This window comes from Psittacula echo (assembly GCF_963264785.1).
Source record: "Psittacula echo genome assembly, chromosome: 4".
Taxonomy (NCBI): Eukaryota; Metazoa; Chordata; class Aves; order Psittaciformes; family Psittacidae; genus Psittacula; species Psittacula echo.
The window spans coordinates 112,463,194-112,480,796 of NC_137738.1; the positions used below are offsets into that span (position 1 = coordinate 112,463,194).

General features: G+C 50.1%; 1 protein-coding gene across 7 annotated transcripts in view; it reads left to right on the forward strand.

The window, feature by feature from the left end:
• The first annotated feature begins 4,980 nt into the window (after positions 1-4,980).
• Positions 4,981-17,603, forward strand: part of MEIS1 (Meis homeobox 1) — a 109,144-nt gene continuing 96,521 nt past the window's right edge. For 3 of the 7 annotated variants that reach the window (XR_013956730.1, XM_080616828.1, XM_080616830.1), the window contains exons 1-4: positions 9,196-9,823; positions 10,330-10,380; positions 11,216-11,266; positions 12,687-12,833. Coding sequence is in view for 6 of the 7 variants with exons in the window: in XM_080616828.1 (XP_080472954.1) it covers positions 9,314-9,823; positions 10,330-10,380; positions 11,216-11,266; positions 12,687-12,833 (759 nt within the window). In the remaining variant the exon portion in view is untranslated. Of the gene's footprint in view, positions 6,134-6,173; positions 6,446-7,810; positions 8,038-9,195; positions 9,824-10,329; positions 10,381-11,215; positions 11,267-12,686; positions 12,834-17,603 lie in introns of those variants that run through there. The other 4 variants (XM_080616829.1, XM_080616831.1, XM_080616833.1 and 1 more) reach the window with 3 other exon arrangements.

Below are 17,603 nucleotides of genomic sequence, written 5' to 3' on the forward strand. Positions count from 1 at the left end.
AACCAGACAGGTTGTCGTTTTCCTTCAAAGACAGCGATTTTACCTGCCGAGACGAACTCGGAGCTGAACTTAGAACAGTAGAAGTGGGGAAAGTCTCCAGAAAAAGAAAGGTATCGAATATTTTAGGCTAATGTCACCCTCTGTTGAACTCTAGCAAGTGGCTCTGAAGGCAGGGAGCTGTCGGAGTGAGTCTGCTACAAGTGGCAGAAGGGTTTGCTTATACCTTCATTTAACGTGTTTTAAACCCCCCGTTGTTCAGCTACGTGGATGTCTCCGGCTTTTTAGTCTACGTGCGGGCATATGGGGATTGAAAATAGGCGTTTAGAGATCTTGGCTTTAAAAAACCCCTTTGAGCTCAAGCAGACTACTAGATTTTTATCTACATGTACAGCCGGCTGGTGACACTCTCTGTAAATAACGACGAGGGCTTTGCATTTCACAGCCCCTCTGCGTCTCTCGCCTCGCAAAAGTCAAGGGGTGTTTTTTAAAGGTCGGGTTTTTCAAAACAAAAAAACAACCGAACAACCAAAAAACTTTTCTGGGGGGTCTTTCCCTGAAGTTTTTCTGAGGAGAGCATCCCAGGAGCCACGGAGCGCAGAGCCGAATGGGCACAGAGAGGAGAGAAGGGAGAGGGGAGAAAGGAGAGAGAAGAGGGAAGAAGGAAGGAGAGATGAAAGAGAAGGGAGAGGGGAGAAAGGAGAAGAGACTGGGGAGAGGGAGAGGAGAGAGGAGAGAAGGAAGAGCAGAGAAGAGGTTGAAGAAAGGGGAGAGAAAAGGAAGAAGAGAAAGGAGAAATGAGAGAGGGGAATGACCAAGCCTGGCTGCGTCTGCCCGGGCGCATCCGCTGCTCGGACACGGGCAGAGGCTCTGGAACTTAAAACGGCGACGTGCGGGCTTCGTCTAAGCCGAGACTAACGCCGTGCTGGTGTAACCCCCGCTCCTGCTGCCCCTTCCGAAGGGCGGCTGCCACCGCGGCCCCAAGGCGAGCGGTGCATCGGGAGCATCCTCGGTGGTGTCTACCCGGGCTGGGGTGTCCCCCGGCCCCGCGGGCTGCAGCCGGGTCGTGCCTGGGAGAAGTTTTAAGCCATTCGCAAATATTTCACCCCCTTTTCTTTTTTCCCCTCTCCTACATATTTAGCTGATGTCCAACGGCCTCCCACGGGTGAACTCAAACCGTCTTTACCATGTCCCCCCTTAACGCAGCTGATTGCTTCGCGCTCTGCACTCAATAACCCCCGAGCACCTAAAAGTGGAGGTTTTATACAACTATACAGGTGTAGCCGAAGGAAATAACAGTTGCTTCTGTGGCTTTTCTGTCCGGGGTCGCTTTCTTTTTTTCCTTCTGCAGAGAAATTTGGCGCCTCCGGCCCCTCCAAATTGCTTAAAACTGTAATTTTCTCCCCTAAAAAGTTTTAAGGTGTTTCTGAGTGTAGTTTCTCCGTCCCCCAGTAGACGGCACAACAGCTCAATCCTTCGGGTGCAAAACAGCCGAGTAGCTTTTTTTCTTCCTTTTAATTAATCAGGCAGAGTTTTACGCCGCAATTTTATTATTACTATTATTTCATTCAACGAGAAGTCTAGTAATATCAATAGCAAAGGGAGAGAATAAGGCATAGGCAGGGAGTAAAGGAATGCGGCAGGCAACTGGGCTAAGGGAAGGTATCGCAGCGGACACCGGAGTGGAGCAGTGCTTCCAAATTAATCGGAATGAATTTAGATCGTGGGATACAGAAGTTAAATACAAAAAACCCACACCAGCACTATCTTGCTGCTGGGCTCAGGGGTTGTTCGGGGGGTTTAGGCTGAAATGGTCCAACTATAGAGGGGAATAGGAAGGCGCCGGCAATCAGGGGCTGGGGCCGGCTCTGCGCTGCCTGGCTCGGGCTACCGCTGAGGTGCCACCGCAGGGGCATCCCGGCAGCCGCCGGCGGTGCTGTCTCTGAAAGACTCCTTTTGTGTGCGGGTGCCTTCCCTCCCGCCGCCGGCACCGCCGCCGGAGAAGTCGAAGTGACAAAAATCCCGGCCAGTAACTCATTTCCCAGTTAATTTTATTAAAGAAATTTATAGCGGTGTTTAGAAAGTTTTAAGACAACCGTAAATTTTATTGGGAATATTTTATGAAGCCCTCCATTTAATTAATCAAAGACCCCCATAACTTCTGCAAACGCCAGGGCCGGTAGTGGGGAGGTAGGGGAGAAGAGAGGAGCACCCCCCTTTCCTTCGCGGGCCGCTCCGCCGGTCCGGGATCGCCCGCCCCGGGCTGCCGGCGGCCTCCGGGACCGAGCGGCGCTGGCTGCAGGCGGTGGGTGACCCCGGGCCGCATCCCCCGCCCGGCCCGGTTGTCTGGAGCCGGAGTGGGTCAACAGTCCGGGCGCTGCGCTTCATCTGCTCCCCTAAATTCCCAGCAGTCCCCCTCCTTTTACTATAATTCCCCCACTTGGGTCTGTCCTTTAATAGGTCTTTAAACAGGATTGGGGCTTGTTTTCTTTCTTTTCTTCCCCATTCCTCTTCCAAGCTTTTCATCAGGCTCTGACTTTTCGGGTATCTCTGCACGTATCGCCTCCCCTCTCCTCCCTTATCTGAAGCATTCCTGGATTATCTCTCGGCCGCCTTTCAAACGCTTTCTTCTGCGGTTTCTTGTTTGTTTGTCTCTTCTGGTTGTTCCTATTTCAGTTTTCAAATTTCAATATTAATGGTGAAAGAGCACACTTGGATGCTAATTCCACACACACCCCCCCTCCTCACCACAAATCCCTGCTAGGAAGGCGGCAGGGAAGCCAGCTAGAAAACATTTGATTGTTCCTAGGTATGACTAATTCTTTCCTTAAGCTGGGAAATTCAGCCTGATTAAAAGCCTCATTTATTATCCGATAAGCAAATGGACCCAGATTCCACCTCGCGGAGGAGGCTCCCTTGCTCTCCAGACGCCTTTTTTTTTTTCGCCTCAACTCAGTGCACCCCTTAGCAAAAGGCCCGGGGGGTCGGGGAGAGGAGGGGACAGCCGGGCCCGCGCATCACCGCGCATCGCTCCGCAGTGAGGCCGCTGCCCGGCCCGGGCACCACCAACCCCCCTCGCTCTTGACTTTTTGATTTTTCTCTTATCACTAATTTGCTTTTTCCCTCCCTCTCCCTTTCCAGCGGGAAGCGTCCATAGATCCCTGCAAAACAGCAAGTTTTGGCCAAAAAAATAAAAGAAATAAAGACGCAGCAGCGGGCGAGATGCTGCGCGGGTGCTGCCGCCGCCGGAGCCTACCGAGACAGCGTGGAACTGTCCGTTTACTTTCTCCCCCCCTTTAATAGGTGATTAATTGCTGCTCGAATTAGGCCATTTCCCCCCCTTTTTTCCTTTTTTTTTTTCCCCTTCCTTTATGGCCGGCACCTCGCTAGCGGAGAGGAGCGCAGCGCGGTTCTTCGCAGCCAGCCCCGAGAGCAATAACTGTTTGCTAATTGTAAAACCCTTATCCAGAATGAGGTTTGGGCAAACAATTTGTACGCCTGTAATTGCATTGTAAAAGTGTTTTAAGCTGGGTTGCGCGGAATTAATCTTATAAAGGCCTGCTGGAGACGCTGGGAAAGGGGTTGATCTTTTATTTTTAAGGGGTTTTGCTGGATATTTTTTCTTAGGGGGGAAAGGAGAAGGTGATGGGAAAAGGGAGAAGGGGATGAGAGAAGAGAGCAGCGCGTCTTCGGGAGCTCAGAGTCCCCGCAAGGGACCTGTGAGATGGGAACCGGGACCGAGCGCTGGTCCCCGGGTGAATCAGTGCAGAGATCAGCCCCGCGGCCGTGGCTCGGCTCCCGCCACGGACGCGCGGGGCGGGTGAAGGGTAGTGGGTGAAATCGGCTCTTACCTGAGAGGTCTTTATTTCTCTCGCCGAGATAAAAGGCCGGTCCTAGCGGAAAGGGGGCGGTAGGGAAGTACGGGGGAATCAAAACGGGTTTCCCTGAAGTTTGAGACGTGGCTGCGGGGGCCAAGCCGCTGCCCGCCACCCCTGGCGCCCCGGCAGCGGAGCAGCTTCCCCTGCCTCGGGGATTTGACCGGAGTAAACCCCCTGCCACTCCCCCCCATCCCTAGGAGCTCACTCTGGGACCGCTGCGCCAAGCTATCGGGCGGCGCGGGTTATATCCCTGTTCCCCACCTCCCCTCCTGGGGCAGGGGGTGCGATGGGGCCAGGGCAGCGCTCCCCTTCAGCGCCCGACCGGGGCTCCGAGCAGGTACGGGAAGGGAGAGAGGGAGGAAGGGAGACGGCGAGCTCTCCGCTCCGGGACGGCGGGGAGGGATGGCTGTGCTTTCGGACGGGAGCAGACAGCGGCTACGGGGACAGAGAGCACCGGGGGGTGGGGGCGCTCCCCGCGTAGGGCAGCGCGGCCGCGGAGCCGGTGGGGACGGGCGCTTGGGGGGGATCGAGCCAGGGCACCCCCACCCCCCCCACCCCCCCTTCGTCCTCCCCGCGGCGCGCCGGTCCGAGCCCCGCTTCCCGCCCGGACCAATGGGGGCGCGGCGCGGGGCGGCGCGGCGCTGATTGGTCGGCGGCGGCGCGGCGGCGGCGGCCGGGGGCCGGGTGAGCTCACTCGGCCGGCGGCCGCGGGGGGAGCCGCCGGGGAGGAGGGGGGGGGGGAGAGGAGGGAGAAGGCAGGAGGGGGAGCGAGGGGCGGGCAGCGGCGCGGCCCCGGGGCGCTGCGCGGGCGCGGAGCGGGGCGGCGGCGCCGTCAGACAAAGGGGCTTGGAGAGCCCCTACACCCACCCGTGCGGGGGGTGCACACACCGGCTGGGGCGGGGAGGGGGGGGGGCGAGGAGGGCAGGGCCGGGAGGGGGCGGTGTATCCTCCACCACCACCCCTCTCCCCGTCGGGGCGGGGGCGCGTCGCTGCGCGGGCGCGGGGCGGGCGGCGCGCCCCCCTGCGCCGGTGGCGGAGTTGCTGCCGCCCAGCGCATTGTGTAAGACGCGACCTGTTATGGCCACCACTACTTCCGGGTTCCCGCAGTCTGCTCCAGCCCGGCGCTGCGCTGCGCTCGCCGCGGCGGTGGCGGCGGCGGCGGCGGACGCCCGGCAGCGCGCGGCCCGCGGCGGCAGCGCCGCGCCTCCCCCCTTCCCCCTTTCCCCCCCTTCCCCTCCTCTCCCCGCTGCCCTTCCTCCCGCGCCCGCCCCGCACGGCACGGCACGGCACGGCACGGCGCGGCGCTCCGCCCGGCACCCGCGCCCGCACCCGGCCCGCCTCCGCCAGCCGCGCCCGGCGGCCGCGCAGGGGCAGAGCGAGCCAGCGCCGGCGAGGAATTAGGAGCGATCCGAGGAGGAGCGAAAAAACCCCCCCATCATCATCATCATCATCATAATAACCATAATAAAAGGAGAGCCGGCGCGTTTAGCGAGCCTTTTTAATTTTTAATTTTTCCCCCTCCTCTTCCTCCTTCTCTTCCTCCCTCCTCGATTTTTAATCTTTTTTTATTTTTTATAAATTTTTCTTTTTTATATATATATTTTTTCTTTTTTTTTTTTTTTTTTCTTTTTCCTTTTGGGTGAGCGCGCTCGAAAATTTAACATTTGAGGTGTCCTGCGCGGTGGGAGCACACGCAGAGGATCATCATCAGTCATTCACCACCTTGACAACCTCGCCTGTGATTGACAGCCGGAGTGGCAAAAAGCCATGAGACTTGGTAGTTGGGTTTGAGGGGCACTTTAAAAAAAAAAAAAAAAGAAAAAGAAAAAAAAAAGGAAAGAGAGGAAAAAAAAAAAACTGATTTGGGGAAAGGATATTTGCTTTCGCCCCGCTGCTGTCTTGGAAACGAGAGGGAGAGTAAGAGGGAGAGACAGGGAGAGAGGAAAGAAAGAAAGAAAAAAGAAGGAAGGAAGGAGGGAGAGAGTTGATTTTTTTTTTTCCTTCTTCTTCTAGTTTTTTTTTTTTTTTTTTTTTGCCTCCTTTTTTAATGCTGAGTTACCGTATCGCTTCGCTGAGATCCAGCAAGCCGAAGATTTTACTCGATTGCTTCCATTGCTGGCGACGCTAAGGGATTTTTGCATTTTTTGGGGGGGTGAGGGGGGGGGGAACTTCGCGTTTCTTTCTTTTCACACTGGCCTTAAAGAGGATATATTAGAAGTTGAAGTAGGAAGGGAGCAAGCAGGCCGATGGCGCAAAGGGTACGTATTAACAAAAAAATGGATTTCAAATGTGAAATAATATTGAAACGTGGCTGACAGAGACGCTGCGAGAAAAGTTTCTTTTTTTTTTTTCTTTTTTAATTTCTTTTTTTCTTTTATACTTCCCCACACACACCCCCCCCTCCTCTGGAGTAGGGGCACAAAGCGGTGTCCTGGAGCGGGAGGATTTATCAGTTGTACTTGTAGGCTTAAAACCTGTATATATTGATATTTTCTTGATTCTTTTACTCCCCACCCCGGATCTCTCAGGGAAAAGGCAAGCTTTTCTATACATTAATGACATGCAGGCATGTAAGTGAATATGTCCGAGCCTCTGTATTTGTTGGTTTTGTAGCTCTAGTCCTACCAATGTCTTTTTTAAAGTCACCAGTGCTTGAAATATTTGAATGTGTGCATGTCTCTGAGCATTTTTCTGTGTTGGTGATGATAATACCGCTGCACTTTCGGAGCAGAACTTCTAGCTAGGAGTAAGCACAACTTTTTTTCTCTATTTTTTTTTTTCTTTTATTCTTCCCTTCCCCCCCCCTTTTTTTTTTACATTCAGTCACAAAAGGTGCAGTGCAATGGGCAAAGGAAAAGAGCTGTTTTAAAAAAGAAAGTCACTTTAATTTGAATTAGAGGTTAGCAGCATGCACTGCCCTGTGTATTCTTGTTTCTATTTTGGGTGCGATCTCCTGGTTTTTGCTTCCAACAACCTCCTAAATTGAAGTTTTGTATAAAAAATAAATCAGCCGGAGCCGGGTGAGCGGGGATTTGGGGAAGGGGAAAAGCCCTGCAAAGAAGTTTTCTTGCCTCATTTGCCTGCCACCCCTCCGAGTGCTGGCTGGGAAAGAAAGTTCCTCTACTGACAACTTGCCTTTTAGTCTCTCGGTCCAAGCAAGTGTCAGGGATCTTTAAAAGTGTTTATTCACACCTTCGCTTTTAATAGATGAAAAGTGGCCGTTTCCCCGCTGCCTGGGAACCGCGTTCGCTTTCGCTCCTTAATCTTTAACAAAGAAAACTTTTTTTTTTTTTTTTTTTTAAAAAAAAAAGGCATTCCCAAAATCCCGAGAGCCCGGGCAAACGTTTCCAGCCTTTCGGCTTTAAAAGTGTCTTCGCGTGGAATTGCTGAAAAAAATCCCAAAATAGCTACTTTTTTTTATTTTTTAATTATTATTTTAATTTCCCCCCCCCCTTTTTTTTACCGCTGCTGAACTTTCCGCATCCTCGCCGGGTTAGGTACCTGACTTCTTATCAGCGGGAAAAGTTTAGCGGAGGGAAGCTCGGGCTCCTTGAGCCGTTTCTATTCACGAGGAGGGTTTGGGAAGTTTGGGGATGGGGAATTCCCCCCCCCCCCTTTTAAAAGTCATTTATTATTTATTATGATTCTCTCTCCTCCGCCCCAGGCTCGGAGGAGCTTGGGCCGTGCTGGGCTGCGCTGCTCCGGCCCCGGTGCTCCCCGGGGCGGCATTTCCCTCCCCGGGGCCAGCGGTTGCACAGGGAGCAGGGCGGTGGAGCGGGGGGGAAGGAAGAACCGGCGGCGTGGAGCCCGAGCGCACCCCTGGGGGAAGCGGCTTCTCCCGGTGGGGGGAGGAGGACGGGGACACGGGGGCCGGTTCTGCTGCCGGGGGTGCTGCCCGCCCCCCCTGATGCCTGTCCGCTCTCTGTGCCCCGCAGTACGACGAGCTGCCCCACTACGGCGGCATGGAGGGGGTGGGCATCCCCACCACCATGTACGGGGACCCCCACGGCGCCCGCCCCATGCAGCCCGTCCACCACCTCAACCACGGGCCGCCGCTCCACTCGCACCAGTACCCGCACGCCGCGCACGCCAACGCCATGCCCCCCGCCATGGGCGCCTCCGTCAACGACGCCCTCAAGAGAGATAAAGATGCCATCTACGGGTAGGTGCCGCGCAAGGCTCCGCGCAGCCTGCGCGGGATGGGCCGGGGAGAACGTGGACGGGGGGTGCGAGACGGGCTGCCTCCGCGCGGGATGGGGATGATAGGGTTGATGGGCTGTAGGGTGAAGGAAGCGCTGCGCTGAAAAGGCCCATATTCTTTATTAGTAGTAGTGTTATTTAAGAGAGGGGAGAAAGGGCTGGGGTGCCCCTGGCATGGGTAGCCGCGGGGGGATCCCTAAATTAGGAGCCGGATCTCGCTGGTTGGGCAGCAAGCTTCACCGCGGGGAGGAGGAAGAGAAGGAAGAGGAGGAAAATAGTATTGCCAGGGCACAACCTGCACCGGGTGCTAAATCTCTGCAAGGAGTTTGGGAGCAGGGAGAGTTTGGAGCACTTCGCCCAAGTTTCCACTTTGTCTCTCCTTGTGCTATGAAGGAGAAAACTGCAGAGATGCTCCTCTAAACTTTTGCCTTTTTAATTTTTCTTTTAATTTTTCTCTTTTTAAAACTTTTTTTTTTCCACTCGGCTGCATTGAATGCTTCTCAATGCGGCAACTTGCAAAGCAGTTTCTAGGCCGTTGCGATGGGAGCTGATGGGTTACACTGAGCGGCAGATGCCTTTAAAATGAATCTGCCCGTCTTGAGTTTGAAGGGAAGTTTAAGAGCCTTTTAAAATCGCTCTCAAAACAGTGAGCAGAAAGGGGAGGGGAAAAAAAAATCACATCGTTCAGTTTCTTTACCAGTTTATATCAGAAATCTGTGGGGTTGGTTAAAACGGTACCCCCCAAAAAACAAGTATGAAGCCCTGGGACAAAAAACTGAGCTCCCTGTTATAAATGTACATATATATGTGTGTGTGTGTGCGGCCACGCTTATTTATTTATTTAAATTATTAAACGGCCGAGGGAACCAGATGCACACGCAGCCTTTCTCCTGGGGAGGCTTTTAAAGCTGGGAGAGCCCAAAAGCACCTGGTTCCCCGCGGGAGGCAGCAGGCAGAGGGGCAGGCAGCGGGGCCGGCAAGGCAGAGGGACAGGCAGGCAGAGGGACAGGCAGCAGGCAGAGGAGCAGGCAGCCCGGCTGGCCAGCACCTGCCGGTGGGTCGGCTTGTGTGGAGCTGGGTGTTAGTGGGGTGGGTGTATGGGTGTAGGGGCTTATTTATTTTGTGGTTTGAATGAGGGTTGTTTCTTTTTCTGGTTTTCTGGGTCTTTTCCCTCCCTTCACTCCCAGCAAGTCCTCCAGCAGGAAAATGGGAATTAAAAGCGTGAAAGGCAGAAATGTATGTCCAGAGGCTTAAAATTATTATTATATTATTTTTTCCCCCTAAAGACAAGGAAAGTTAATTCAAAATGGCTGCTGGAACCGGCTGGGGTTTTATTCTTGGCTTGTCCTAAGGTTTTATTAACAATATCTGCAGCCAGAGAAACGCGGACAGGCCGGGGAGCTGCAGGGCTCCGGCCGGGTGGCTGCGGGAAGGGGCCGGGAGGCGGCGGCGGAGAGGAGCGGAGCCCCTTCGATGGGTGCCCCCCTCCCTACGCACACTGCTGCGGGACTAACTATTGTTGTCTTTGGTCTTATTTTTTTGTTTCGCTATTATCTTTTTTTTGTGTCCCCCCCTCTGTGTGTGTGACTATTGTATTTTCTTTCAGACACCCCCTGTTCCCTCTTTTAGCACTGATTTTTGAGAAATGTGAATTAGCTACATGCACACCCAGGGAGCCCGGGGTAGCGGGAGGCGATGTTTGCTCCTCTGAGTCTTTCAATGAAGACATAGCAGTGTTCGCCAAACAGGTCAGCAAAAACGGGTTGAAACAGTGTAAGAGGGGGAAAAAAAAAAAAAAAAGGGAATCGTAACAAGAAAAACAAGTCTGTGTTGAGATAAAGAAAGATGCGCGTTTCCCCCTCCCCCCTCTCTTACTGCATGGGGCAGAAAGAAAACAACCCAAGCAAACCAAAAAAATACCGGGAAATCACGGCATTTACCCCTTCCCTAACGAAACGAGCTGGTGGGAGCGGGCAGTGCCCAGCCGGGAGCTCCGCTGCGCGGCTCCAGCCGGGCCGGGGCTCGGCCGGGGAAGCTCCGGAGGTCCTTTTTCGGTGTATTTGATTCACTTGCTCAAGTGTTTGGCTGATGTACTAAAACCCCAGCAGTCAGGGCTTTGCACGGAAGGTTACATAATGGACCCGACAGTGTAATGAAGCAAGAAATAATAACGTCTGCTTTCTCTGCTTCCATATTTCAAATCTTTTTTATTATTATTTCCCCCCCCCCTTTTCCTCCCCTTTCTTATATTTAGATCCGAGCAGAGAAACCCCTCTTTTCCTCTAATCCTGAACTGGATAACTTGGTAAGAGTTAACGCTACTTCTTCCTCTCCCCACCCCCACCCCACCACCCTCCCTTCCCTTCTCATTTATTTTTTATTTTTTTTTTAAACTTCTGTGTCATCTGGAGAGGTGGTTTTGGTGGTGCTAAATTGACAATTTCTCACGTGGATCTTTATTTTTCCTTTAATTATGATGATGATGGTGATTTTTATAATTACAAGTAAATACGGTGCAGTAATTGCATGGAAGTAAAAAAAAAAACCCATAAGGATCTAGATAAAGAAAGCCCCATCCGAAGGGGAGCTTGCGGGCTTGATGGCGAGCTCGCCTGCCCAAGAGGACTGTGGATTTATCCACGCTGTAGCCAGCCCCTCCACGCACCTTTTAGGCAGCTCGATGGGAAACGTAGGGGACGGCTGTGGCTGGACATGCACCGTTGGCTAACTCGCCGAAAATGAGGTCTTTTCTCTCTTTCTTTATTTCCCTTAAGGATAAACAAATATCGTGCCTCCTCTTTAGGAGCCCTGCTCCCGCTTTAGCGGAGCGAGGAGCCAGAGATGGTGTTTAGAGGATGTTGGGGTTTTTTTTTAAAGAAATGTTTATGATCCGTATAATTTAGTTGCTTCATTGCAATAGGGGCTTTTTCCCTCTATTTTAAGTTAACTCTAGATCGCTTCTCGTTAAACAGCGCACAAAGCCACCGCTATTAAGTTTTAGTGTTATTGCCATAAATCAAAACAACTTTTTATTTACTACTAGACAAAAGTCAAGCTACAAAGTGCTGCAGGGGCGGCTGTGGGGAATGTCCCCAAATCCAGGAATGAGATAAATACTCGTGCTGTTTGTATCTTTGCAGATGATTCAAGCCATACAAGTATTAAGGTTTCATCTGTTGGAATTAGAGAAGGTAATTTTTGTCTTTCTCTCTCTCTTTCTTCCTCCTCCGTTTCAGTACTGCTGAAGTTCAGGCTTCTGGTAAATTTGCATAAATGTCTTTCTTTCTGGTAATTAGTGTCAAGACCAATCTTGGCGTCCATTTCTCTTCGCAGTTTAATTACAATTTCAGCCTCTAAAACCGGGCTCTCAAACGCCCAGGCCTTGTGTTCATTGTAATACTTTACTGGCTTTGTATAAATAGTTGCAGGTCTGTGGTGCTGCAGATGAGACTCGAAATGGTTGGTTCAGCCAAGCCCCTGAAATCGTGATTTAAAAAAACAATAATAAAATGATTTTATTTAATTGGTGGTGGTGGGGAAGAGGCTTTGGTTGCAGTCACTTGGAATGGAGAATTTATGATTTCTTTTTTTTTTTTTTTTAAGAGCCATCTGCAGGTCAGGCTCAGGGCGCGGATTGTCCTGTAACATTTTGCAGAGACAAAGCAGGGTTGATAGTTGTGTCTGTCTCTTGTTCCTGGGAATATTGTACACCTCCGAGCAGAAGAAAGAGATTGCAGCCTAAATGCAGAGGGGTTTTTTTCCTGGCTATTTTAGAAATCTTAGGAGGGAGAATGCTAATTTCTAAGAAGGCGGTGTCATCCGAGCTCACATTAAATTGGGAGTGTGCTCTGGTTTCCTGAGGATTTTTTACGTGTCATTGATAGCTGGCCTAGAAGAGAATTCCCTTTCTCCTAAAAATAAACATTTTGAGAGGTTTTTAAATAGTTGAAAAGTTTCTCGGGAGCCTCAGCCACTTTATCTAACCATAACTGGCAGGTTGTTCTCCCTCTACCTGAAATGTGTTCAAATCTGCCCATTAATAGAGGTGGCTCAGGTACGATTCTATCAGAGCGGCTGGGGATTTCAGGGCATGAATGCCTGTAATGTATTTCAGCCCAGTGCACAGGAATTTTTTCTTTATTCTTCCTTTTTTTAAATCCTTTTTTCTGTCCTCATACCCCATTGGAAAGGGTTTATGATGAAATAACTGGATGAAATTAAATAGTTTACCTTAAATGTCACCCATGCAGGTCACCTCTCTAATGGCCACAGCTCCGGGAGCAGATGAATTTAACACGGGTGTTGAATATGTTGTAGCCTGTGAATCATCTTGTCACTGTCAATTTTCTGGGATATCTCTATTTTGCGAGAAAAGAAAGTTATTCCTAATTCTGGATGCGTCTAGAGGTCTCAGGGGGATAATTGCAGTGTGTTTCCCCTATTTAGGACTTTTGATGTCACAGGGGTGAAGGGGGGAGACTGGTTGCACTTGTCAATTTTACTTATGTATTCCTGATTATATTTTCTTCTTTTTTTCCTTTTTTTTTCTTTTTCCTCCTTTTTTCCCTCCCCCCCCCCCCCCTTTTTTTTTTAACCTTTGTCATGATGTAGGTACACGAATTATGTGACAATTTCTGCCACCGGTATATTAGCTGTTTGAAAGGAAAAATGCCTATCGATTTGGTCATAGACGATAGAGAGGGCGGATCAAAATCGGACAGTGAAGACATAACAAGATCAGCAAATCTAACAGATCAGGTATGATCTCCCCAACGCCGCACACGCTGAAATTTGTATGCAGATCGCTCGCTGGGTCACTACGCCTCCTTTTATTATTTGCATATGATTAAGTCCCTTTTAGATAAATTTCCATCGAAATGAAAATTTTTGAATAATGTGGCTATTATTGCTTCATTAAGGCTTGCTCCCGGATTCGACCTGGCGAGATGAGCTTGTAAAAGCATCGCCTGCAAACTCGACCTGTTTCTTGTCGCTTTTTTGTCTTTATTTTATTTACCCTTTACAATAATGGAAGTGGTATCTGTGAATTGCTGGCTTCTTGGTGGCTTAGGAGAGGAAGGGCTGGAGCCGTTGCCCAAAATAAGAATAAAATCCGAGATAGGTGGTCTGGGGAAGACAGAGAGGGTTTGAAATCTAGCAAATACTGGCTATTTTCTTCCCGTCTCTACGGTTCATTAGTCCGTCTTGTCAGTTTTCCTTGGCCGAACGCTTTTAGACTTCAGTGAACATTGCTTTGTGCACGCCTGCCTGCTGCAAACGCGCCCATTTTATTTTACTTAATAGAAAAAAAAAAAAACCCAAAAGCCAACAAAACCCGGAGAAAATCGAACGGGACCCAGGTTTTAAATTCTTTTCCTTGATCAGTCAAGTTTTCACACCCTCTTTTTTAAAAAAATTAAAATATTTTAACCCCAAAACTAAGCCAGGAAAGCCTTGCATAGCTGTGATGGTGTCCAGGTTTTGCCTGGGATGGTTCAAACCTTTAATGCCGGCTGTAGCTGATGTGGGAAGTGGGAATGGCTCGGGAACCTCTGGCTGTCCTTCTCCTGTGTCTGTCTCCTCGCTGGGCTGAGGCTGGGATCCTTGTCTTTTAAATGGCAGCGTTTTGGGCTAATTCAGGAGGTGCCCAGAGCTAAATTAAGCTCCTGCATGATGGAAGTGGCCGAGATTTGGCTTTTTTTCCCCCGAGTTGGGTAAAACTGCGGTGTTTTCACTGTCGCTTTCCTTTCTCTCAACCGAGGGGTAGCAACGCTTTGGCTGCAAGAGAGGGGAACCTGAACATACACTAAAAAAAAAGATAAATCCCTGAGAAAAACACCCTCAAGTTATTTCTTCTTGATGATCAGCTTCGTAAATAAGTCTTAGGAGTGACTTAGCTCCCGACTCTGGAGGTTTCCTTTTGTTCAAGCGAGGCGCAGCCAAGCAGACAGGAGTTTCCTCAGCCGTTATCGCCAGCCAGCACTGTCAGCCAGGAGTTATTTTCTGAGATTACCAACAGAAAGGTGCGTTGCCTTTGCAGTGTGGGCACTATCTTAAATATTTTCTCCTATCTGCCAAAGGCTATCGGGCTGCTGGTAGTGTCGTGACAGGGGGAGGCAGGCTTGGAAAGGCATGAACTTTTACAAAGGGGGTTATGTGCACATAGGAAGGAGGTTTTGGTGGTTTCTCCCCTTTCATTTTGCTGCGGAGGGCGGCGCGGCAGGGAGGTGCCCGTCTGGCCGGGGCCGCGGGTGATGCTTCCTGGGCCGCGGAAGATGCTCAGGAGACCGGCATCCCCGCGCAGCGCCTTAGAGCGAGGGGAGCCCTGCAGCGGGGGTCTAGCTGAGGGACGCTCGGCTTGCTGCTGTTGAATAAAAATTGTAATCCAACAAGTCTAACTAGAAAATGGGTTTCTAAAAGCTCTGGAGTGCTGGGTACATAAAGCTATTTGAGCAAATTACAAGAATCGCTCAGGGGCACGAATGAAATCAACACTTTAATTGCCTCCAAAATGAAGATTTATACCCCATTTTCCCAACGAATCATTATTTTATTAAAGTGAAAGCTAAAGAAATGAAGCTATAGTTTTGGGGTTGTCGGGGGTGGGGGGTGTTGTGTCGTCTTTCCCCTCCCCGCCCCCCCTTTTGTCCTGGAACGCGGAGGTTGCGCGCCGGGCGCCGGCCCCTCTCCCGCTGCGCGGGTCCGGCTGCGCATCGCCGCGGGGCTCAGCCCCAGCACCGCCCGCTTGCAAGGGCGGTGCGCCGGCCGCGGGGACCTGCGGGGTCCCCGGGGACCCCGGCTCCTCGCCAGGCAGCGGGATGCGCAGCCCCGCCGCCGCTATCCGTCAGCATCCACGGAGCTGCGCGGGGAGCGGGGCTTTGCATTCCCCGTCGGAGGGAAAAGGCGCAAAAATGCGCCTGTTCCCTTCCGCTTCCCGCAGCCTCCTGGTCGATGAGGCTGCGCAGGGAGGGCGGACGGCGCAAGGGGAGCCGCGGAGGTTGCGCGTAGAGGAAGCGGAGTTATACCGGGGGTTGTGCGGCCGCCTGCTCCCCAGGTAAAGTCCGATGCCAAGCCTGTCCCCGGCGAGGCCGGCAGTATCTGGGCCCTAATGGTTAAATAATAAGGTGTTGAGTGCTTGTCGGTGGGGCGGGTAATGAGGATGTCGCTCCGCGGTGCGCGTTTATGGAAGCGCGGGCGCGCAGGGCCGGGCGGCGGGAGAGGGGCAGGGCGGGCTGCCGCTCTCCAGCTCCTGAGAGTAGGGGAAGAGTAAGTATGTAAAAGCTTTTATTATGGGTTTAATTGCATTTTCTTATATTGTGGCAGTAAAGGTTACAGTTAACAGTTTGGGGGGGAGGGTGTTATTTATTGGTTTCCCCTTATTTATCCTTTCCTTATAGGCCCCTCAATGCCAGTGCCTTTAAGTCCCGCGGTTAATGGAAAGCAATGACACTAATGCTAGATTTTGCAAAGTAAAGCCCCATAACACTAACCATTGTTCCGTGATTTAACTAGCTCAGTGGCAATAGGTCACTAAAATAGCATCCTTCTCCCACGGGCACGACCCCGAGGCCTGCCAGGGTGGGACCTGCAGAGTTGTTGTTTACCATTAGGGCTCCAGAAGTACAAGGATGAGGTTCGGCGGGGGGGGGGGGGGGAGGGGGTTGCTGGGGATAATTGAACTCAAGATCAAGCAGGCCCTGGGACTTTTAAAAGCCCCTAGCTGAAGGATTGCACCCATCTTCAAAAGTTTCAAAATAAACCTTTTTTAATCATTAGCTTTGCAAACATTTGCATGTTTTATTTTTCAAATGTTTGGCGGAGCCTGGAAAGATTTTAAACACAGCTGTTGGGTGATGCGACTGGGAAAACTGCATCCCATGAAAAGAACCCCAAAGACTGTCTGTAGTCAGATAGTGAGAGTTGAGTTTCTTAGGTAACCCTGAACTATTACCATGGGGATGTTTTATTGAAGCCACATCACCTTGGCACCCAGGTGCTCTAGTCCCAACTAAAAATTCCCCTATGAGAGCGTGTCTACAGAAAGCCTTTAGAAAGTCCTTTGAGGAAAGCACAGTACAAAGTAGCCACCACATCCAAATAAAGTACATTAGCAGCGTAAGATAGATTTTATAGGGACAAAACAGTATTTTCTTACAGTAAATAAGCTCTTTAAGCAAATCCATGGTAGTATTACTTGACAAAAATCGTAATTTAATAATGCACAAGCCAATTACATGTGCAAAAACTTTTAAAGGCAAACTGGCAAAGAGCCAAATTCCTATAGGGACTAGAAGGGAAATGATCAAAAAATGAACATGAAATAAGACTTCCTGTAAGAAGGTCCATAATTCAACATTATTTGACTCCACTGTCAGGGAAATTGTTGAAGGATAGTAAACTGATACTAGAGTCTCAGTTATTTTTGTTACAGTCTTAAATGTTTGCAACTGTGGCATTTTAGATGGCCGTTCGTGGGTGATAGTATATAATATATATATGTATATAATAAAGCAACACTTCTATTTATGTTGCAATAGATATTTTTTTTTATGCACGCAGTTGCAGAGTTTCTGTGAACAAAATGCAGGCAGACAGCAGCTTTTATTTTATTAATGGAAAAAATTACTTAAAATATATTCTTTATAAAGAAAGAATCATAAACTGGAATGCAGTATGTAGCATATCTGAAGGTGGAGGGGTTGTTTAGGGGATCGACCTACTATGTCTGGGCTAACTTTCCCGAATACTTCAGATATATTAGCTATAACTTGCAGCCAATACAAAAGTAATGCCTTGGGGGAAAAGAATTACTGGGAAATACTGTCTTACTGGGGGGCTTCTTTGCATGGTAATGCCATGTATGGTTTTAAAGGGGGGAGCTAATAATATTGATGCCCTCCATATATGTACTCCCATATTGGAGGAACAGGCATCAAATTAGATGTGGTGCAGAGGGTGTAAGGTAGAATTTATTTCTGCATAATAAAAGAGTTACAGCGAAGCAGGGCTCTGAGGAGGACCAGTAAAATAACATTTAAAAGACTCAGAATTTCATTTTCTTCCTCTGACTTCATGCCACCTTGAGCCAGTGAATCCTGTTTTAGTTTGGTTTTGGGTGATTTTTTTTCCTGCGATATTTAGGGGCTGTTAATGTGCCCAAGTTTGGCAGGCTATTTAATGTAAAGATAGGACACGTTAATTTATATTCTGGACCCGTTCACTATGGCTGAAATGGTATATAAGGTTTCCTTTGCTCTCCATTTCTTTAAGCAAGTAAATTGGTTGTTAAATAGATATGAGATTGGATAGATTTGCTTTAATTTATAATTTCAGTTCAAGAATCTTTGCCGGTTTGTTTCGGGTTTTGTTTTTATTCAAGTCATTCAACAGCCTGAATGCAGCCGTCCTTACAGCTGGGTGTAATATTCGCTGCCTTCCTTAAGCTGCCTGCTCAGGCCTAACTTCCGTGTAAAGATTCTCAAGCGGAAGTTACGTTTTGTTGTAAAGGAGAGTTTAATTCCCTAATAT